Below are 21,000 nucleotides of genomic sequence, written 5' to 3' on the forward strand. Positions count from 1 at the left end.
AGTCCTGGCTCCCAATTTCCCACCCCACAGCAGGGAGAGAACCCAGGAGTCCAGGCTCCCAGCTCTGTACCTCACAGCCAGGGGGAGAACCCAGGAGTCCTGGCTCCCAGCCCCCACCGCGCAGCAGGGAAAGAACCCAGGAGTCTTGGATCCCAGCCCCCTCACCCCACAGTAGGGAGTGAAACCAAGAGTCCTGACTCCCAGCCCCTCACCCCACAGCAGGGAGTGAAACCAAGAGTCCTGACTCCCAGCCCCTCACCCCACAGCAGGGAGTGAAACCAGGAGTCCTGGCTCCCAGCCCCTCACCCCACAGCAGGGAGAGAACCCAGGAGTCCTGGCTCCCAGCCCCCACCCCACAGCAGAGAGAGAACCCAGGAGTCCAGGCTCCCAGCTCTGTACCTCACAGCCAGGGGGAGAACCCAGGAGTCCTGACTCCCAGCCCCCCCACCCCACAGCAGGGAGTGAAACCAAGAGTCCTGGCTCCCAATTTCCCACCCCACAGCAGAGAGAGAACCCAGGAGTCCAGGGTCCCAGCTCCATACCTTACAGCCAGGAGGAGAACCCAGGAGTCCTGGCTCCCAGCCCCCACCCCGCAGCAGGAAAAGAACCCAGGAGTCCTGACTCCCAGCCCCCCTACCCCACAGCGGGGAGTGAAACCAAGAGTCCTGACTCCCAGCCCCTCACCCCATAGCAGGGAATGAAACCAGGAGTCCTGGCTCCCAATTTCCCACCCCACAGCAGGGAGAGAACCCAGGAGTCCAGGCTCCCAGCTCTGTACCTCACAGCCAGGGGGAGAACCCAGGAGTCCTGGCTCCCAGCCCCCACCGCGCAGCAGGGAAAGAACCCAGGAGTCTTGGATCCCAGCCCCCTCACCCCACAGTAGGGAGTGAAACCAAGAGTCCTGACTCCCAGCCCCTCACCCCACAGCAGGGAGTGAAACCAAGAGTCCTGACTCCCAGCCCCTCACCCCACAGCAGGGAGTGAAACCAGGAGTCCTGGCTCCCAGCCCCTCACCCCACAGCAGGGAGAGAACCCAGGAGTCCTGGCTCCCAGCCCCCACCCCACAGCAGAGAGAGAACCCAGGAGTCCAGGCTCCCAGCTCTGTACCTCACAGCCAGGGGGAGAACCCAGGAGTCCTGGCTCCCAACCCCAACCCCACAGCAGGGGGAGAACCCAGGAGTCCTGGCTCCCAATTTCCCACCCCACAGCAAGGAGAGAACCCAGGAGTCCAGAGTCCCAGCTCCGTACCTCACAGCAGGGAGTGAAACCAAGAGTCCTGACTCCCAGCCCCTCACCCCACAGCAGGGAGTGAAACCAGGAGTCCTGGCTCCCAGCTCTGTACCTCACAGCCAGGGGGAGAACCCAGGAGTCCTGGCTCCCAGCCCCCGCCACACAGCAAGGAGAGAACCCAGGAGTCCAGAGTCCCAGCTCCGTACCTCACAGCCAGGGGGAGAACCCAGGAGTCCTGGCTCCCAGCGCCCACCGCACAGCAGGGAGCGAAACCAAGAGTCCTGACTCCCAGGCCCTCACCCCACAGCAGGGAGAGAACCCAGGAGTCCAGGCTCCCAACCCCAACCCCACAGCAGGGGGAGAACCCAGGAGTCCAGAGTCCCAGCTCTGTACCTCACAGCCAGGGGGAGAACCCAGGAGTCCTGGCTCCCAACCCCAACCCCACAGCAGGGGGAGAACCCAGGAGTCCTGGCTCCCAGCCCCCCACCCTGCAACAGGGAGAGAACTCAGGAGCCCAGGCTCCCAGCTCCATAGCCACAGCCGGGGAGGAACCCAGGAGCCCTGGCTCCCAGCCCCCCACCTCACAACAGGGAGAGAACCCAGAAGTCCTGGCTCCCAGGTCCGTACCCACAGCCAGGGGGAGAACCCAGGAGTCCTGGCTCCCAGCCCCCACCCCACAGCAGGGAGAGAACCCAGGAGCCCTGGCTCCCAGCCCCCACCGCGCAGCAGGGAGAGAACCCAGGAGCCCTGGCTCCCAGCCCCCCACCTCACAACAGGGAGAGAACCCAGAAGTCCTGGCTCCCAGGTCTGTACCCACAGCCAGGGGGAGAACCCAGGAGTCCTGGCTCCCAGCCCCCACCCTGCAGCAGGGAGAGAACCCAGGAGTCCTGGCTCCCAGCCCCCACCCCACAGCAGGGAGAGAACCCAGGAGTCCTGGCTCCCAGCCCCCACCCTGCAGCAGGGAGAGAACCCAGGAGTCCTGGCTCCCAGCTGTCTCGGTCGTTATGTCACACGGAAGGGAAAGTTGGGGTGGGCTCGTGCAGCTCCCCAGTGGGCCGGCTCAGCTCAGGAGGAAATGGGAGTGACAGCGGCAGAGGCTTGGCCTGCTGGTCTGGATGCCAGGTGCTTCCCCATGCGCTGCCCAGCTGGCATCTCAGCAGCTGGCTGCATTGGCCACCTGGGCCTGAATTCCTGGAAGCCAATTCCCGTTCGACCGGCTCCACCGGCATCTCCCCCATCCCGGAGCGCCCCCTGCGGGGGATGGCGCTGCCCCCAGCCCCCTGCCCAGATGCCCCCTACTGGGGAAAGTCCCCATATCCCATTCCCTCCCGCCTGGGCCAAGCAGGCCCTGCCCTGGGGCCACTTCGGGCCCATGTCCCGTTCTCCACCAGATACTCTTCCCGAGGTGCCGGCCTCCTCTGTGCTGCCTGGCACGTCTGTTCCCCAAGCCGGCAGGCGGCCGGAAAGGAAATGCGTTGGGATAAATCGAGGCGGGGAGTGGACGGGGGCTCTTGCAAGGTGCCAAGTTCCAGGCAGAGAGGAAAGGGGCCAGCTGGGGCTGGGCGGGGTGGGGGATGTGCATCTTGTTTGGTTTTTCCCCATCACAAAACACATGATGATATCCAGCTAGATACTCTTAAAGCCACCTGGGGTAGGAGGTGCTCTGCCCCCAGGAGCCGCACCCCATGCCAGACATTGCCACGGACAAAGCTTGGAGTGGAGGGTGATTTGGGGAATGGAACCCAGGAGTCCTGGTTCCCTGCCCCTGGATCTGCCCTACTAACCAGCTGGAGCTGGGGACGGAGCCCAGGAGTAGCACCTCCCAGCCCTTCTGCTCTAACCACTAGTCTCCAGTCCCCTGCAGAGCCAGGCAAAGAACCCAGGAGTCCTGGCTCATGGCTCTGACCCACCAGCTCCCACTCCCCTCCCAGAGCCAGAGATGGAACCCAGGAGTCCCTGACTCCCAGCCCCCTCTGCTCTAACCCGCCAGCCCCCACTTCCCCACTCCCAGAGTCAGAGAGGGAACCCAGGAGCCCTGCCCCCGACCACACCCCCGGTTACTGGATTCTTTCCTGTCCCCCAGGTTGCATTGTGGCTGGAAACCCGATCTGGTGTGGACGTGCAGAGCCGCCAGTCCCCGTCCGTTGGCACCGCCTGGGCACCTATTGTGTGCATCACAAAGGGCCCCCACCCTGCCCCCTCTCCCAGGGCCTCACCCGGCCCTGGCCCCTTCGTGGCCCACATTTCTTCCTTGCGGGCAGGGCCCTGGCCTCCTGAGCCCCTCTGTGGCAGGGTGGGCCCCCTGTGGCACCCCCCAGGGGCAGGCTGCACCAGGCTGGGGGATGTGGGGCACAGGTGCTAGGAGGAGCGGGGCTGGGGAAAACAACTGCAGAGACAACAGCCCAGGGCTGGGGCAGGCCAGAGAAAGAGGAAAACATGGCAGGACTTGCCCCCCACCTCCCAGCCACCGTGCAGCTTTGGGGCCTTTCAGGCTGGGGTGTGTTCCCTCCCCCCACCCCCGTACCTGCCTTCCCTCGCACACAGCAGGCCATTTCGCAACCCCTACACCTGCCATCGCTGCCCCCGCCCCACGCCCTGCCCCAAGTCACGCCTGCCTCAGCCCCCCTTCCCGGAAGCAGACTGCAGAAAAGTCAGATGCCTCCCCCACCCCGCACCCGGCAGGAGGCATGTGCCCGGGGGCCGGGGGGGGGGCAGGTGGGGACAGGGCCCGGCCTGCCTATAAAGCAGCCCTGGCCCTGGGGCTCAGGTAGCAGCCGAGGCCTGGGCGAGGAGGAGCAGCTCGGGAAGCCAGCAGGAGAAGCTGGGGCTGGATTCAGCCCCTGGGGGCAGGAGAAGGAGATACCAGGGTTGGCCACTAGGGGGCGACAGGAGACAGAGCTGGGATCAGCCCCCAGGGCGAGCCAGGCGGCAGTGCTGGGTCAGAGCACTGGGGGGCAACAGGAACAGCGCTCAGGAGGTACTGCCTGGTTGGCGCCCGGGGTCCCAGCGTGCGAGATATGCCACCCACCCTCGGTAAGTGCCCTACATCAGGCCTCTGGGGAGGGTGTTACTGAGCTTCATTCCCCCACCCCCCCGGGCTCTAACCACCAGCCCCCACTGCCTTCCCACAGCTGGGCCAGAACCCAGGAGTCCTGGCTCCCAGCCCCCACTCCTGCTCTAACCCACTGGAGCCCACTTCACTCCCATCGGTGCATACAACACACAATTGCCAATCCGGCCCAGTGTGGATGTCCGGTCCTGGCTTTACATTCTCCACATCCTCTGGCCATTGATAACTGCAGAGGCCCAGCTGGGAGAGTCGCAGGGAAATCCTGGGGTGGAGGTTGGCTCAGCACTCAACTGGGGACTCAGAATGCAGACTACACAGCAACGAGGCCAGATGGAGATCCCCGCAGGGGACAGAAGGCTGGTAAGCCCACCAAAGAGGCAACAGTCAGCTGGGGGAGGAGCCTGCCATAGTCGAGAGTAGAGGGATGGTGGAGGCAGTGGGATCCCAGTAGAGGAAGAAAAAGCAGGTGCCATACCCCAGAGCAGAGGAATGGTGGATGTGGTGGGATCCCACCAGAGGAAGAAGCAGGTGCCATAGCTCAGAGCAGACAGCTGGTGGGGGTGGTGGGATCCTGGCAGAGGAGGAAGAAGCAGGTGCCACAGCCCAGAGCAGAAGAGTGGTGGAGGAGGTGGAATCCCAGCAGAAGAAGAAGCAGCAGGTGCCATAGCCCAGAGCAGAGGAATGGTGGGAGAAGTAGGATCCCAGCAGAGGACGGAGCAGCTGCCAGAGCCCCGAGCAGGATGGTGGAGCCTCACAGCAGCAGCAGCAGCAAGTCTCCCACTGAGGGAAGGTGCCAGGACAAGGCAGCCCTACACCTGACTCCTCAGCTCAGCTCTTGTCTGCGCTGCTCTTTCAGCCCAGAATCTGTTTGTGTCCCTGGTCCTAGTCCAGCTGGTCCAGCCCGATCCCAGTCCCGGTGCTGTGCTCATCACCCAGACCTACAAGCTGGCCCAGCGGCTGCAGTCCAGCACCACGGAGCTGCTCAACGCCTACGTGAGTGCTGCCCCCAGGGCGCAAGGTGGGGTCTGTGGCCTCAGGAAGCCTGGCTGTGCCTCTGTACCCAGCACCCCAGAGGGGAAGTCACCTCTCCCATTCCCTGCCCCCGGGCCAGACAGTCCCCGGCTGACAGGGGGGAGACGCAGATTTAACTCCTCTCTCTTGGTGAATCCTCCAAATGGCCTGGCCCAGCTCCCGAGGTCGGTGGCTCTCCCCCACAACTCGGGTGTGTGTGTGTCAGGTTTCAGCCGTCCCACCTGGGGCCCCTTGGCACCAGCTGGCTCCCGCTCCTCCAAGCGCCCAGCCAACACCCTCTGCAGCTGGGATCCCAGCCAGCCGTTCCACAGCCCAGGTGGTGGTGGTGCTGTGCGCTGCTCTGTCCCACCCCACACTGCCGGGAGGTGATAGGATAGAGTCTGAGGCTGGTCCCAGGAATCCCCCAGCCCAGGCACCCAACCGCTCAGGGCTCAGCTGTCTCCCTGCCCCAGCATCGGGCCCGTGCTTGTCCCGGGTGGGGAGATTGGGGAATGGGAAGTGGGCTAGTGGGGTCTCTGTGGGGATATCTGAATCACTCCTGGGTTGGAGCTGGAGGTGGGGGCAGAGCCTGGGGGCAGGACAGGCCCTGCGGGAGGAATGCTCTAGGGAGATGCCCTGACCCCCTGCATTGTGTCCCCCCCCAGCTGAGCGCCCAGGGCTCCCCGTTCAGCGACCCTGGTTTCAGTGCCCTGGGGCTGCGGTGGGCGGGGGTGCCCGTGGCCACTCTCCCCTTCCTGACATGGCGCACCATGGGCGATGCGGAGCGGCTGTCCCGCAGCTACGGGGCCTACGCCGCCTTTGACGTCTTCCTCCAGCTGGTGTGGGATGACCAAGCCGAGCTATGCCCTGACTGCTCCGAGCTGCTGGCCATGCTGGGCTCAGCCCGGGCCCAGACCCGGGGCCTCCTGGCCAACCTGACCTCCATTATGGCTACCATGGGTGTCCCAGCGCCCCCTGCTGCAGACCCCTTGACCTCAGAGGCAGCTGGGGTGGGGGCATTTGAGAGGAAGTGCCGGGGCTACGTGGTGTGCCGGGAATACCACAGCTGGGTCGACCGGACTGTGCGTGACTTCACCCTGCTCAAGGCCAAGTATCCAGCCTAGGGTGCGCCCGTCACGCAGGGCAGAGACTGGGCCAGGCATTTCCACTCAGCCCTAGAGCGTGGCCAGCAGGCTTCCTGTCGGCTGGCCGGCGCGCTCCGTGTCGACTTGCAGGCAGGGCCATGGACTTCCTGTTGACTTATAAACTGGGCTTCCCTTTGGCTGGGCCATGGACTTCCTGTGATCCTGTAGACTGGGCCACAAACTTCCTGTTGACTTTATCAACTGGGCTATGCACTTCCTGTTGGCCTAGTGCATGGCCAATGCACTTCCTGTTGGCTGGGCTTTATACCTCCTGGTGGTTTTGAGGATGACCAGTACACTTCCTGTTGGCTGAACCATGGATTTCCTGTGATCCCATATGCTGGGCCATACACTTCCTGTTGACATCAGCTGGCCTATATACTTCTTGTTGGCCTTGTGGCTAACCAATGCATTTCCTGTTGGCCTGTGGACTGGGCCATGCACTTCCTGTTGGGCTTGCGCATGGTCAATACACTTCCTGCCAGATGGGCCATGCACTTCCTGTTGGCTGGGCCGTGGGTTTTCTGTGATCCTATAAACTGAGCCATGCATCTCCTGTTGACTTATCTGCTGGGCTGTGCACTTCCTGTTGGCCTCGTGGCTAGCCAATGCACTTCCTGTTGGCCTCGTGGCTAGCCAGTGCACTTCCTGTTGATATAATGGAGTTCCTGTTGGTCCAGAACATGGTCAATACATTTCCTATTGGCGTCATTTCACACTTTCTGTTGACATCTGCTTCAGGGATCCATCAGGATACGGGGCCCAAATAAGATGATTGGCCTACTGGCTAGGTCACGCATTTCCTCTCGGCCTGGAGGATGGCTAACGCACCTCCGTTCTGCTCGGCCAGTGCACTTCCTGTTGTCCAATAACGTGGCAATGCACTTCCTGCTCTACTTTGCTTATCAGCCCTGTTTTTTCTCCTCTACAACAGGGATAAATGACTCTAAAGTGCCTTTTATTTTACTTTATTTTATTTTTTTTTTGCGGGGTGGGGGGTGCTCAGGGTCAGTGGATTATTCTCCTGACATCACTGCCGGTAGAAACCAAGTTGGGCAAAGCTGCTCTTCACACAGTTGTGCCGATAATTCTAACAATCACACCCAGCTCGTATCTAACTCTGGTTATTCACAGATCTCAAAAAGCTCCCAGGGGAGAAAAAGATTGTTAGCCCAAGTTTATAGATGCAGAAACTGAGACACAGGTGGGGACTTGCAGAGCCGGGGACAGAACCCAGGAGTCCTGAGGTCTACAGCTTTAACTCCTACCACCCCCCATTTCATTGCAGCTAGCACATAAGCAGCATCAATCTATATTTCAAAATCTCATTGTATTTAAGTTCAAAAGAACCCATTTTTCTGGATTATGTATGTTGTTTAACAGACTCCTGCACGATGGTTTGCATTTTCAGATTTTAATATTTGGACACCTCTTGAGTCCTTGTCAAGATAAAATTACTGTAGGTTCACTAAAGAAAACCAAGAGAAACGTTCCAATGGACATTGTAAAGTGATGTGACATACTACGTAGGGATCGTTAACAGAGAGAAAGTGCTAGTCTAGTCGAATTCTTGACTTCTTGATTCCCCCCCTGCCCACTGCTTCTCCCCCTCTACTCTCTGATTTGCTCATCTTGGTAATTTTTTTTTCTTATTTGTCCACCTTGATTCCTGTTTTTGGTTCTCTGTGCCTTAAATATTGAGTCTGTTCTGGTCTGGCTCTGGGCTGAGGAAGCGGGTCTGTCCCATGAAAGCTCATGTCACCTAATAAATTTTTTGTTAGTATTTAAAGTGCTACTTGACTGCTTTTTTGTTTTTATGTAGGCATCCAAACTAGTGCTAAAATACAGATGCCTCTGGAGTGGGGCAGCTGGGGAACAGCCACCCAGGAACATCACATAAAGATCTTGGGAAGCCTAATACCTGATGCCTTAAAAATCATTGTTAAATGTCTTGCTCCCAGCGGATTTTCCTTGGGTACTCTATTAATTTGCAGACTTCATTGTTACAATACATCAAGCTGTTACTATCATCCAACACGTTCTCTCTCTCTATGGTCTGTATCCACTCCTGGCTGTCATTGCATTGGTGGGTGGGTAGTAGCATGGACAGAAAGGAGGTCCTGCATGGGCTGCTTCCATCTGAAATCTGGGGAATCTCCATTAGCAGTATAGGGCATATGAAACACAGGGGAGCAATTTTGATTCTAGCCTGTTGAGGGAAATATTTCTCTCTCACATGAATCCATAGAGAAAAATCAAACTTGGGCCCAATTCCCCCAAGGAGGGCGCAATATTGGGATTCCTATAAACTGTCACTGCTCACCTAAGCCTCTTTCTCTGTAAGTGCATTACTGGAATTTCTGAAAAATGGGTTTCTTCGACAGCCAGCCAGTTCTACTTTTTGTGAGATAAAACCCTTGTGCTGGGATCTCTCCTTGGCTCTGGGACGGGAGTGTGGTGTGGTGAGTCAGAGCAAAGGGGCTACAGACCAGGACTCCTGGAATCTGTCTGTGGGTCTGGGTACCTGGGGGACAATGGCTCAGCAGGGGGCACTCTCCCCAGCGCAGCACTAGGAGGTGCTGTGCTGTGGGCAGACAGAAGGAACCGTTGCGTACAGCCGTTCTTCAGCTGCCCCACCCCAGAGATGGCTGCATCTTGACAGTATTTTTCCAAGGGGGGAGGGATCAGAGCTGGTAGCCACAACATGCTAATGCCCCCAGCAGCAAACTGCCCACACTTCGAACTTCTACTAAAAATACTTTATTAATAATCATTACACTGATTTTGGCTAAGAACATACCATAGTATGAACTAGAGTTAGTGGTGTAAGCCCCACCCCAGTACTGGGGGGTGCAGAGAGGACCTCTCCTAGCCCCTCTGCATAGGTCAGCATTGATGGGAGGAGCTGGGGCCAACCCTCAGAGCTCAGTGCGGTAGCCCCCCTAATCCTTTAGGGGGTTGTCTGGGGGAACCCCTCCCCCAAGCAGGGTAGGAGTTGGGGGAAGGGAGACCCCCAGGAGTGTGAAGGCTGGAGGGGATGGAAGGTTGGGCGGACAGACGGGGATGGCTGGGGGCTAGGGCTGGGCTCTCACAGCGGGTACTTGGCACTCAGAAGCACCAGCGTGTCATGGCTCCGCCTGGCCCAGTCCCGGTGCTGCCGGCACACGTGGTAGCCACTCAGTTTAGCCAGGAAGGCGCTGGTGGGGAGAGAGCTGGGGCTGGGTGATGGAGGTGGGGGGCTGGACACCCCCAAGGCCCCCATGATACCCTCCAGGTTCCCGGCCAGCCCCCGGCACTGACGGACTGCAGCCTCCAGCTGCTGGTGCAGCTCCGAAGCCGAAGGGTTGAGCTCGTTTTGCTGCTGCTGCACAGAAGCCAGGAGTCTGGGCAGCGTGGCATAGGCCATGGCTAGGTGCCGGAGTTGCTCCCCGTCGCCCAGTGCCAGCCAGGCCTCTGGGGAGACAGAGGGAGAGGGCAGCCCAGGCACTGCCATGGGAGGGGGCTGGAAGTCTGGGCTGCTGAATGGCTCCCCCTGGTGACGCACCTGGAATGGAGAGACACCGAGTCAGGACTCCTGGGTTCTACCCCCAGCTCTGGGAGGGGAGCAGGACCTAGCGGTTAGAGCAGGGCCGGTGGGGTCTCTGGAAGCTGTTGGAAGCGTCTGAGCTGTAAGAGCAGCAGTGAAATCTGCAGAGGTTTCATTCTTGAATCACCATCATCAGGCTCAGGAGTGAACAGCTTTCTGGGGCCGTCACGCCGAGCTCTCTGCAGACTCGGGCAGATGTCATGGCTTCCCTCAGGCTCCCAAAGGGCCTGTCCCCGGGGGGGAGGAGCAGGAGAGGATCTCCCATAGGACTGGTGACAGGGAAGAGAAAAAAACTGTAGACACCTGCGCTACAGGGCACAGCGATACACACAAAGAGGACTCTGACCCCTCCTGCCCCATGCTCACATATTCCGCCAGTAGCTGTTCCGAGCAGTGCTTCAGAAGTATGGTCAGGCGGTGCGTCTGCTCGACCTTGGTGGCCAGCTCTTGCTGGGAGGACGAATTGGAGGCAGAAGAGAGCAGGTTGGCCCGATCAACTGGAGAGAGGGAGTTAACAAAGGGTTAATTCGACTCCCACCAGGAGCCACAAGCATTTGGAACAAGCTCCTGGGCTCAGAAGCCACCTAGAGAGAAAACTCAAAACAAGGTCTCGCCACCCCTTGGAAAAAGACTGTTGAGATGCAGCCACCTCTGGGTTGGAGCCGTAAGGGAACAGCTGCACACAACAGTTCCTTCCACCTGCCCACAGCACAGTGCCTGCTGGGGGCCAGCCCTGACTGCCAGGGAGAGCACCCCCCCGCTGACCCATTCCTCTTCCAGGTGCCAGGTGCACCCCACACCCATCATACTCAAGGTACTACCTCCCAGCCAAGCAGCAGAGAACCCATTGTCCTGACCCAGCAGAGCAGAACGACCACAGGCTGCCTTGGGAGGTCTGGCCAACGGTTAGAGCGGGGAGGAACGGTCACAACAGAGCTGTGAGTTAGAACCCAGGTGTCCTGGCACCCAGTCCCGCCCCTCTGCTCTAACCACTCACCCCCCTCCCCTCTCCCAGAGGACCCCCCTTTATTGATCTCTGAGCGTAAGCTTGTGCCCATGCTCCCCCAGCACAGACAGCTGGGCAATCCCAGCCAGCCGCCCCCACTGCCAGGCTCCCCACCCAACCAGGAGCTACAGGGGTGCCAGAAACCCAGGGAACCTTGCCCTGCCCAACCCTGCCAGAGGGCCATGCTGGCTCTGTGCTGGGCACCTGCCCTACCACAGGAGCTGGCCAAAAGGACCCCTATGAAAATGCCATAGTAGGGCTCAGCCGCACCCTGGCCACTGCCAATCTCCTATGCGGCCCTGCCGGCGCTTCATGGGTTCATCCCTGACTCTGGGAGGGGAGTGAGGTGTAGTGGTTAGAGCAGGGGGTGTTGGGAGTCAGGACGCCTGGGTTCTGTCCCCAGCTCTGGGAAGGCAGCGAGGTGTAGTGGTTAGAGCAGGGGGGTGTTGGGAGCCAGGACGCCTGGGTTCTGTCCCCAGCTCTGGGAAGGCAGTGAGGTGTAGTGGTTAGAGCTGGGGGGTGTTGGGAGCCAGGACGCCTGGGTTCTGTCCCCAGCTCTGGGGAGGCAGTGAGGTGTAGTGGTTAGAGCGGGCACATTGCACAGGACTCTGGAGCTCTCTGGAAGGGAGCATAGACTAGTGGTTAGGGCAGACACAAGCCTTCCCACTCCCACCAGCGGCAGAAATGCAGAACAGCCCCATGGGCCTTGCCCCAGCCCGGGGTAGGAGGCACGTCAGTGGGACCTGATTTCCACCTCTCAGGGAGCACGTCACGGGCTCTTGGTTCGGGACCCAAGCACCCGTCATGCTCCGTCCCTGCCCAGGTCCCAGCTGCTGCCTGTCAATAATTACCCAGCGGCCACCCCAGGCCGGAGCTGGAGCCCAAAGGCCGGGGGGGGCACACCTGGTGCCCCCACAGGTATGGCCAGACAGGGGAGCCCAGGGCCGGGGGTGGGGATGGGGTGCGTGACAAGGGTCTGAGGATGCTACAGGTATGGGGCCTCTGCTCATTGGGGTCCCCAGCCCCCCACTGCCTCCATCTCCCCTCACTTACCACCCACCCCCAGCCCCTCCTCAGGCTAGCCAGGCCTCAGCCCCCCAGCACCTCCCCTTCCCAGGAGCGAACCCCCCGTCCTGCTCGGGACTGAGCCCGGGTCCCGTAGCCGGAACCCAGGCGTCCGGCTGCCAGCGGCCCGCTCCCCGCCCTGAGCCCGGCGCGGGACCCAGGCGTCCGGCTGCCCTACCTGTCAGCACTTCCATGCTGGCCCGGCCGTGCGCACTTGTTGCTGCCCCGCAGAGACCGGGCCGGGGGCGGGGGCCGGGGTATATATCCCCTCCCCTCCCCCCACCCCGCTCCGCCCCCGCCCCCCGCGGGGATACCAGCGGGCTGAGCTCAGCAGCGGCCCGGCGGGGGCGGGGGGAGGGGCACTGCCATTGGATCCGCTCCCCCCCCCCCGCCGCCAGTCCCGGGCCCCACGTGCGGGGCGGGGGCGCCTCCGGCACAAACACATTCTGCAGCCGCTTAAAGGGGCCGCGGGGCTGGGGGGGGGGCGGGGAGGCGTGTCCGACTCGGCGCTCGTCCTCCCTCCCCCCACTTCTCAACCCCCACCCAAGACCCCTCCCCCGGCCGCCCACCGTTCTGTAACACACCTCCACGGCCACCCCCCACCTCATAGAGACCCTCATCCCGCCACCCCCCCACCGACAACACCCCTCACTGGCCACCCCCTCACACCTATAACACCCCTCCCCGGCCACCCCCCCACACCTACAACACCCCTTACTGGCCACCCCCCATCCCATAGAGCCCCTCACCCCGCCACCCCCCACCGACAACACCCCTCACTGGCCACCCCCTCACACCTATAACACCCCTCCACGGCCACCCCCCACGTCAGAGACCCTGCCCCCGGCCACCCCCCCACACCTACAACACCCCTCACTGGCCACCCCCCATCCCATAGAGCCCCTCTTTCTGGCCACCCACCCCCACATAACACCCCTCTGTATCTACACCCTTTCCGTCCACCCAGCCCCACCCCTTTATAACACCCTCCCCAGCTACTCCATCACCACGCACTGAAAACACCTCTCCCCCGCCACCCACTCCCACCCCCATATCACCCCTCCCCCGGCCATTGCCCCCACCGTAACACCTCAGTATCCAACACCCCTCCCCGGCCACCTACCCCCCCACACCCCATAGAGCCCCTCCCCCGGCCACCCACGCCCGTATCACACCTCTGTATCTACCCCCTCCCCACCCACCCCCAAGCTCCATATAGCCCCAGTTTACAGCCACCCACCTCCACACCCCCTGCATCTAACCTCCCTCCCTCCCACCCCACCCCACCCCACCCCACTCCACTCCACACCCTTGTATATAACCCGCTCCCCTCAGTCTAACCCCCTTCCACAGCTACACCCCCTGCATGCAACCCTCCCCAGACCCTTTATCTAACCCCCTCCCCACAAAACCGCCCCCCGTGTCAACCCTCCGCTCACCCCCACACCTCTCTGGAGCTAACCCCAGCCCAGCCAAACCCCTTCTTAATCCAACCCCATCCCCACACAGCATCCCACTTCTGTATCCAACCTGGGGCGAACAGTGGGGGGCTGGGAGCCAGGACGCCCGGGTTCTAACCCCAGCTGTGGAAGGGAAGTGCGGTTCGGTGGTTAGAGCAGGGGGCTGGGAGCCAGGACGCCTGAGTTGTAACACTCGCTGTGAAAGGGAAATGGGGGTCAGTGGTTGGGGGGACTGGGAACCTGCCTTGCTGAATTAGGCCCAGGTCCGGGCAGGAGGATATTTAACTCTTTGTGTCCCAGGCTTGCGTATCACCACCGCGGGTCGCCCCCGCCTGCCAGCTCCTGTGTGAACCCCTTCAGTGCCGGGCCGGGGGCAGCCCCCCTCCAGCCCCGTGTGAGGCTGAGCTCACGGTGAGCCCCAGCTCCGGGTGAGTCAGCGCCGCACAATGAGCTCAGTGTCCCTGCCGCCCCAGCCCCCCGCTGTAAACCCTGCCCGGATTAGCGCGGGGGCGGGCGGGCGTGGGGAAGGGCTGGCAGCCGGGACGCCTGGGTTCTCCATCCAGTGGCTTGGGGTGGTGGCAGGACGCCTGGGTTCTCTGCTGGCCGGGCAGGGAGGGATAAGGGGGGCTGGGAGGCAGGTCACCTGCGTTCTTTCGTAGGGGCGGGGCTACAAGGGGGGGCAGGGCGGAGCGGCAGGACGCCGGGGTTCTCTCCTGGGGGCGGGGCTACAAGTGGGGGGCGGTGCGGAGCGGCAGGACGCCTGGGGGCGGGGCTACAAGTGGTAGGGGCGGGGCGGCGCGACAGGACGCCTGGGTTCTCTCCTGGCCGGGCGGTGGCGGGGGGGGGGGTATCACGGGGGCTGGGCGGCAGGACGCCTGGGTTCTCTCCCGGGGGGGCTGGGAGGCAGGTTCTAGCCCAGTCGCGGGGGGGCGGGGAGTGGGGCCCGGTGCCAGAGAACCCAGGCGTCCTGCCTCCCCGCCCCCAGCCGCTCCCCGCCCCCGGCAGGCCCCAGCCCAGCTCGCGGAAGCCGGGAGTTCGCTTCCGCTCCGCCTGCGCTGCGCTGCGAGCTCGCCAGGGCCGGGCAGGACAGGACAGGGCTACGGGCGGACCGGGCGGCCCCATGGCCGGGCGCACGGTGCGGGCCGAAACCCGCAGCCGGGCCAAAGATGACATCAAGAAGGTGATGGCGGCCATCGAGCGAGTGCGCAGATGGTGAGCGGGGGGCGGGCGGGGCCCCCGTGTTGTGCGCCTCTGTTCCCTGCTCCGCCCCAGAGGTGGCTGCATCTCCGCGCCGGGCAGCTTGCCCCAGGGGGTGCTGGGAGCAGCTCTTCCCCACCTGTCCCCCGGCCCCGGTGGCTGCGTATCGGAGCCGGGCAAGCCAGCCCCATGCTGTGTTGTGCGGGGCTGTTCCCTTCTGCCCCACCCCAGCAGTGGCTGTATCTCAGCATCAGCAAGTCAGCCCCATGGCATGCTGTGCCTGGTGGGTCCCCATCTACCCTGGCCCAGAGGTGGCTGCATCTGGGCTCCGGCTGAACCAGCCTCAAACCTTGTTGTGCACCGCTGTTCCCAGCTGCCCCACCCCAGAGGCGGCTGCACATGAGTGCCACCAGCAGCCAACTGTTTAAAGTAACTCCTATGGCTCACTGCAGGAACAGGCTCTTAATTATAAGAATGAATTATTATCCCATTATTTAATCACTTCACTTTCTCACCTACCATTGGTGGTGGTAGTTGCTCCTGAGACAGGAATGGGTGTCACTTTCTCCCACATAATATGCATGACCATCCCCCACTTGTCCAGAGAAGGTAACTTACCACTGCTGTTGGGTAAGGGAGGCTCTGCTTTAACTCGGGCAGAAGGATGCAGCTGGACAGACAGACAGACAGACAGATGGATGGGCTCCTGGCCAATGGCTCGACCCCTTTAGCGCTGTACAGCGGCTAACTAGCCCCTAGCTAATGGCACCAGCCCTTTTTATATTGCTAAGGAGATGACAACCTCCTACTTCTGCCGGCAAGTTGTCTCGCCGGTGGGTTTAGACGGGGGCCAGTTGCTGAAGGTTTTGGGGGCGGAGGGGCCCTGGGTGGAACTCCAGGCCACTCGGTGTAATGTCTCCTCTCCCCCTACCTAGGGAGAAGCGCTGGGTGACCGTGGGTGACACGTCTCTGAGGATCTACAAGTGGGTGCCCATTGTGGACCCCCGGGATGAGGTGAGAGGAGGCCCAAGCTCCTGTCTGTTCCCTGCCACCCCTCATTTGGATGCAGCCTCTACCCACCTCTCCTCTGTTGCCCTCCCTGCAGGAGAAGCGGCGACTGGCTGGCAGCGGGGAGCGGCACAAGGGCCGGGAGAGGAGGGGGCGCGTGCCCAGCCCCCGCACCAACCCCGCCCTCCTCATGCTGGACGGTAGGTTGCTGGCTGGGAGGGGACCCAGGCATCCGAGAGAGCAATGGCCAGAACTTCCTTCCTCAGTTCCCCCCACCCCCAACAGCTCCCATTGTGCTGCTGGGTTTACAGTAAAACGTTCCCTGAGCTCACCTCGCAGCCTGCCTTGTCCCACTCACCCGCCTGCAGCGGCAAGAGAGAACGACTGTCCACCCCCTTTCGGCCTGTGGTCCTGTCTCCCCTTCTCCTCTTTCACACCTGTTCCTGTTCCCTCCCCTGGGACAACTTTCTCACACGCCCCGGAGCAGGTTCTATTTTCCCACCCATGTTCTGAATAAATTTTGTTCTGTGCACCCAGTCCCATGAGGATGTGCACCACACACAGGCTGCCAGCTGCGGGCGTCTATCAGCTGGGCAGCGCCTGAATCCCTCCTGGGCGGCTGCCCCAGCGCTCGGCTTACAGGGAGGCCCCCTTCCCACTTTCGCTACATCCTCCCCATACCGCCATCGGGCTCGGAACCTCAGCTGAGGCCTAACCAGAGCGGCCCTGGCTCCTCCTGTGACTTGCTGGCTCTGCCTCCGTAACTACACCCGAACATCCCATTGGCTGGTTTTGCACCAACCTCAGATGGTGGTGTGTTCATCCCCCCGCAAGCCGCAGGTCTGCTGAGCCGGGCTGCAGCCCCGCCAGGACTCCCCCATCCCTACTTGTGCATTCGGGTTTCCTTCCCAACCTGAGCACCTCTTGTTTCTTTCTTGAGCTCCTGGTTCTAAGGGGCCCCCTGGGTTTTCGCTGTCTCCTTCTGGGTGCAGGCAGGGCTGTGGCGTGGGCGTGTGAGCTGCGCATGGCTGGCACCTGGGCTCCCCCTTTTTCCATCCTTGGGGGGAAGATATTTTACTCTGTCCCCCAAGGCCTGGCTGAGGTGCAGGTTCTGCCCAGCAGCTGGGTGGGACTCAGCCCAAGTGCTCAGCTTACACGGAACGCCCCCCAGGGTGTGACTACAGCTCCCCGCGGAGACCTCCCTCCCATCCCACCACCTCCTCCGGTCCTGGGCGGCTGTGTGACCCACCCCAGGGTGGCTCTGCCGTGCCTGGTGCTCCCAGCTGCCTGGTCACAGGGAGGCACGGCCTGGTGGCAGAAGGCCGCCTGCCGTCACTCGCGCGCCCTGTGGCCTGATTTGTGCTGGGTGGATCCAGGCTGGCTGCTGGTAAACGCTGGGTCCTTCGTGGTACTGTCTCTCGCCGGCCAGTGCCGTGGCGCCCTGGGGAGAGGGCGGAAGTGGGGCGGGCCTGGCTTCCCAGCTCACTGGCTGCATTGGGCAGCAGCCCCCCAGGGTCACTGCGGGGGTGGGGAGGGAGGGCAGAGGGGCAGTTGCCCTGGGCCTGGGGACTTAAAAGTATGCTGGCTCCAGGCCCTTTAAATCCCCACACTGCACAGTCTGGGCAGTGCTGACAGCTGGCTGCCTGTTGGCCACGCCCCCTTCCACGGAGGCCACGCCCCTTACGGGGACTCATGGCCAACCCCTCCCCATGTGGCCCAGGGAAGCATGTTGCTCGCCCCGGCTGACCCCTGCACCCTAAATCTTTCCCTTGCCGCGTACTGGAAGCCCCCTGCTTGGCGGCTGTGCCGCAGCTGGTTCCTGGCTCGGCTTTCCTCACTCTGCCCCTGGCTCTGTGCCCGCCTGCCCTTCCTGGGCACGTGCCTCCCCTACCCTCCCGCCGTGGGGCTCCTTTTGGGGGGTGAGAGCCCTAAAACAGCCTCATGCAGCCACATCGCCCTCCTGCGACTCGTCTCGCTCCTCCGCGACGGGTTGAGTCTTTCGGAGCTGCCCGGCAGTTCCTTTGCTCCCTACGAGCTCTGCCCATGGGACCATGCCCCCTGCATCGGAGTCAGCTGCAGCCTGCCTGTGCGAGGGGTCCCTGCGTGGCTGGTCTCACGGCCTCCTTGCCGTAGAGTCGTGACTTCTACCCGGTCCCAGGCACCTCCTCTCCCGTTCCTGGCCCCCTTCGTGTTCGCAGCTAATCCCTCCCTCTTGGCCAAAGCCGGAGCTGTGCTGGACGGCCCCAGGGCTGTTTGCTCCACTTCCTGGGTCAGAAAACTGCCCCCGCTCCAGCCTAAGGCTTCACAGGGCCGTGCTGCGTGTGGCTGCAGTCGGCTGCTGGGATGTGTCAGGGGAGTTAAAGTCCTCCGTTCTACAAGCTCAGGCCTGGCCTCTTCAGGGAGGGCCATGCGGGGCTCTGACAGCTACCCCCACTGGGGAATGAGGAGATGGGACCCCCACATCCGGGACGGCAGCGTGCCCAGCGCACTGGCTTGCAGGGGTGGGACCCAGGCATCCGGGGTGGCAGCGCCTCTGGAGAAGTGATGGATGGGACCCATACAACCCTCCCCTCCCTCCGTAACCTTGTCGCCTTTGCAGATGAGAACAGCAATCAGAGCTCGCTGTCTGAGACCTCCCTGGCCAAGGGGGGTGACACCAGCTCCAGCCCCACCCCTGACCGCAGCCAGACGGCGACCCCCACCCCGCTGGGGGAACTGAAAGCGGAGGACTCGCAGCCCCCCATGCTGGGGCAGGAAGGGGGTAAGTGCCGTGGCTGGGGAGAGGCATGCTGTATTCCCAGCCCTAAAGGAGAGCGGACCTAGAAGTCCAGGACAGCTTCACCCCAGCTCTCCTGGAGGGCAACGCTTCGGGCTCCCAGGGAGCGAGGGGGTGGGACCCAGGTAGCTGGGATGGCTGGGCTTGCCAGAGGGCTACAGGAAAGGTGTGTGCACGGTCTTATTGGGTGAGCTGGTACCAAGAACCCTTAACCCCTTTCTTCTGTGTTTCTTTCTGGCTGCAGACTCTGGTGTGCTGTTGCTTGAGGGAACTGATGAGCCCCCCATGCTGACCAAGGAGGACCCTGTTCCGGGGCGACTGGAGTCACAGGTGCATGGGGAAGGGGTGGGAATTGAAGGGTGAGAGCCATACGGTGGGGATGGAGGTGGGTTGGGTGGAGTGGGGTGCAGACTGGGACGTACATGATTGGGGAGAGTGTGTGGAGGAGTAGAACAAGGGGACGGAGGAGGTACGGAGGTGACCTCTTTGGTCAGGTGCATGGGGGGTGACTGGCTAAGTGGGGTGGGGACAGGGGTGTGAGTTGGATTGAGGTTGTGTCATTGGCAAAGTCTGGGCAATCTGAGCCGTTGTCAGGGGTTGGGCTGGCTGGAGGCTGGGCCATTGGCAATGGTTGACTAATGCAGACTTTGGCCACCAGAGAAAGTTGGGTTAAACTGCATGAAAATTCGACCACTGCAGAAGTTTGAGCTGAAAGGAGGTTGGGCCATTGGTGAAAGTTGTATTGCCTTGGGTAGAGGTCAGGCTGTTGGCAATCCATGTGTTGGATTGTGTGGATGTTGAGCCATTGGCGAAGGTTGGGTTGCTTGGGTGAGATGGAGGTTGGGTCATTGGCAAAGCTTGAACTCATTTGGATTAGGTGGAGATTGTGTCATTGGTGATGGTGCCTTAGGTCATCATAGACAAAGTTTTGGCTGGGTGATGCTTGGGCAATAGGTGCTGGTTGTGTTGAGTTGGGTTATATGGAGGTTGAACCATTGGTAAAAGTTGGCTTGAGATTAGGCCGTTGGCAAAAGTTGGGTTGGGTGGAGGTTGGCCGTTGGGTTGAGTTGCTTAGAGGGGGTGGTCAGTGGCAAAGAATGGATTGAGTTTGACTGGGTGGAGGTTGAGCACTGGTAAGAATTGAGCTGAGTTGTTAGAGGCTGAGCCATTGGAAGGTTAGTTTGGGTCACTGGTGAAGATGGGGTGGAATTGGGTTGAGCCACTGAACGGGTTGGATGACTTGCAGGAAGGTTAGGCCTTTTGAAAAGGTTGGGTTGTGTTTGGATGAGTGGAGGTAGGGCCATAGGCAGGGTTGGCAGGTTGGGCCATTTGTGAAAGTTGGGTTGAGTTTTGTTGAGTGGAGGTTGGGCCATTGTTGAAGATTGGGCTGAGTTGGGTCAAGTGGATGTTGGCCTGTCGGCAGGGTTGGGTAGGATGGAGGTCCGGCCATTGGCCAGCGGGTCTCATTGTACGCGTTGGGGTGAGTGATTACCCATGGCACAGGAGATGGTAGGGCGGTCGCTGGGGACCTCCGAGTGGGATCGGGGCTACTGTTGCTGGGGTGCCATCCCCCAGCTGCATTCTCTCCAAACATAACACCCCTCCCCTTTTCCCCCAAGGGGCAGGACGATGCACCCCCCTTCGAAACGGGCACAAGCTTCCCGCAGCCGGTCCTGGAAGAGGAGGATGATGAGTCCATGGGGGCACCTCCGCTGAAGCGCATTTGCCCCAAGGAGCAGGAAGTGGGTGCATCCCACTCCCCGTAGACCTCACCTCATCGCTGCCCCCGCCCCAATGCCGCACTGCAGAGGGGAGCAGAGCGGGAGCCGGGCGAGGGTTGCTCACGCTTGCCAAATGTGACAGGACCAAAGACACTTTAAGGAGGATATTGGAGTTGGACCTGGACTTCCGGGGTGGGAGGGTGGGTGCGTGGGAAGCATAGGGGACAGGTGGGGGTAGGGCTCCAGTGGTTAGAACAGGGGGGCTCGGAGCCAGGACTCCTGGGTTCTCTCCCAGCTCTGGGAGGGTCGTGCGAAGAGATTGGCTGTGGGTAGGGAAAGCTGAGCAGCGCCCCTGATGCCCACCGTCGAGGGGAACGGGTGAGTTTTTCATCCTCTGTGTACATACGTATTTTTTTTTGGTCTGAACAATAGACTTTGCTAAGAAACTGCCAAGGTGGCTTTGTGCTAGTCATTTAACTGCCATCCCCAGGCCAGCCTCAGCCCTCAGACTGAGCTAGCTTCTCCTGTGCACCCCAGCGTTGAGATGCAACCAGCTCTGGGGTGGGGCGGCTGGGGAAGAGCCACACGGGCACTGCCTGCAGCTGGCTCACCTGGCCCTGAAATGCAGCCGGCTCTGCGTTAGGACAGCCAGGACCCAGCTGCACAGCCATGGTGCGCTGGGATGATTCAGGCCGTGCTTAGGGACGCAGCTCTGGTGTCCCCCA

At 61.6% G+C, this 21,000-nt stretch overlaps 3 protein-coding genes across 3 annotated transcripts; 2 read left to right on the forward strand and 1 right to left on the reverse strand.

Annotated features, from left to right (window-relative positions):
• The first annotated feature begins 4,247 nt into the window (after positions 1-4,247).
• LOC142015205 (cardiotrophin-2-like) lies at positions 4,248-6,545 on the forward strand. The gene is made up of 3 exons (XM_074998621.1): positions 4,248-4,263; positions 5,157-5,293; positions 5,977-6,545. Exons 1-3 carry the CDS (start codon positions 4,248-4,250, stop codon positions 6,433-6,435), a joined length of 612 nt encoding a protein of 203 aa, XP_074854722.1. The 3' UTR covers positions 6,436-6,545.
• A 2,655-nt stretch (positions 6,546-9,200) lies between these two features.
• Positions 9,201-12,452, reverse strand: CTF1 (cardiotrophin 1). Its single transcript, XM_074998338.1, has 3 exons — positions 12,292-12,452; positions 10,409-10,539; positions 9,201-10,000 (listed from the first exon to the last, which is right to left on the reverse strand). Exons 1-3 carry the CDS (start codon positions 12,305-12,307, stop codon positions 9,545-9,547), a joined length of 603 nt encoding a protein of 200 aa, XP_074854439.1. The 5' UTR covers positions 12,308-12,452; the 3' UTR covers positions 9,201-9,544.
• On the forward strand, positions 11,838-20,495 carry BCL7C (BAF chromatin remodeling complex subunit BCL7C). Its single transcript, XM_074998345.1, has 7 exons — positions 11,838-11,966; positions 14,559-14,785; positions 15,706-15,784; positions 15,876-15,978; positions 18,378-18,539; positions 18,799-18,884; positions 20,174-20,495. Exons 1-7 carry the CDS (start codon positions 11,853-11,855, stop codon positions 20,318-20,320), a joined length of 918 nt encoding a protein of 305 aa, XP_074854446.1. The 5' UTR covers positions 11,838-11,852; the 3' UTR covers positions 20,321-20,495.
• Positions 20,496-21,000: the final 505 nt, after the last annotated feature.

Source organism: Carettochelys insculpta, chromosome 6 (assembly GCF_033958435.1).
Source record: "Carettochelys insculpta isolate YL-2023 chromosome 6, ASM3395843v1, whole genome shotgun sequence".
Lineage (NCBI taxonomy): Eukaryota > Metazoa > Chordata > Testudines > Carettochelyidae > Carettochelys > Carettochelys insculpta.

Bases quoted from the DNA above. Each gene is read 5' to 3' on its own strand.
- LOC142015205 (XM_074998621.1), top strand. The intron at 5,294-5,976 runs GTGAGTGCTGCC...GTCCCCCCCCAG, and splicing joins CGGAGCTGCTCAACGCCTAC to CTGAGCGCCCAGGGCTCCCC.
- CTF1 (XM_074998338.1), bottom strand. The intron at 10,001-10,408 runs GTGAGCATGGGG...TCTCCATTCCAG, and splicing joins AACAGCTACTGGCGGAATAT to GTGCGTCACCAGGGGGAGCC.
- BCL7C (XM_074998345.1), top strand. From the start codon at position 11,853: ATGCTCCGTCCCTGCCCAGGTCCCAGCTGCTGCCTGTCAATAATTACC. The intron at 11,967-14,558 runs GTATGGCCAGAC...CCCCGCCCCCAG, and splicing joins CACACCTGGTGCCCCCACAG to CCGCTCCCCGCCCCCGGCAG. The intron at 18,885-20,173 runs GTGCATGGGGAA...TTTTCCCCCAAG, and splicing joins CGGGGCGACTGGAGTCACAG to GGGCAGGACGATGCACCCCC.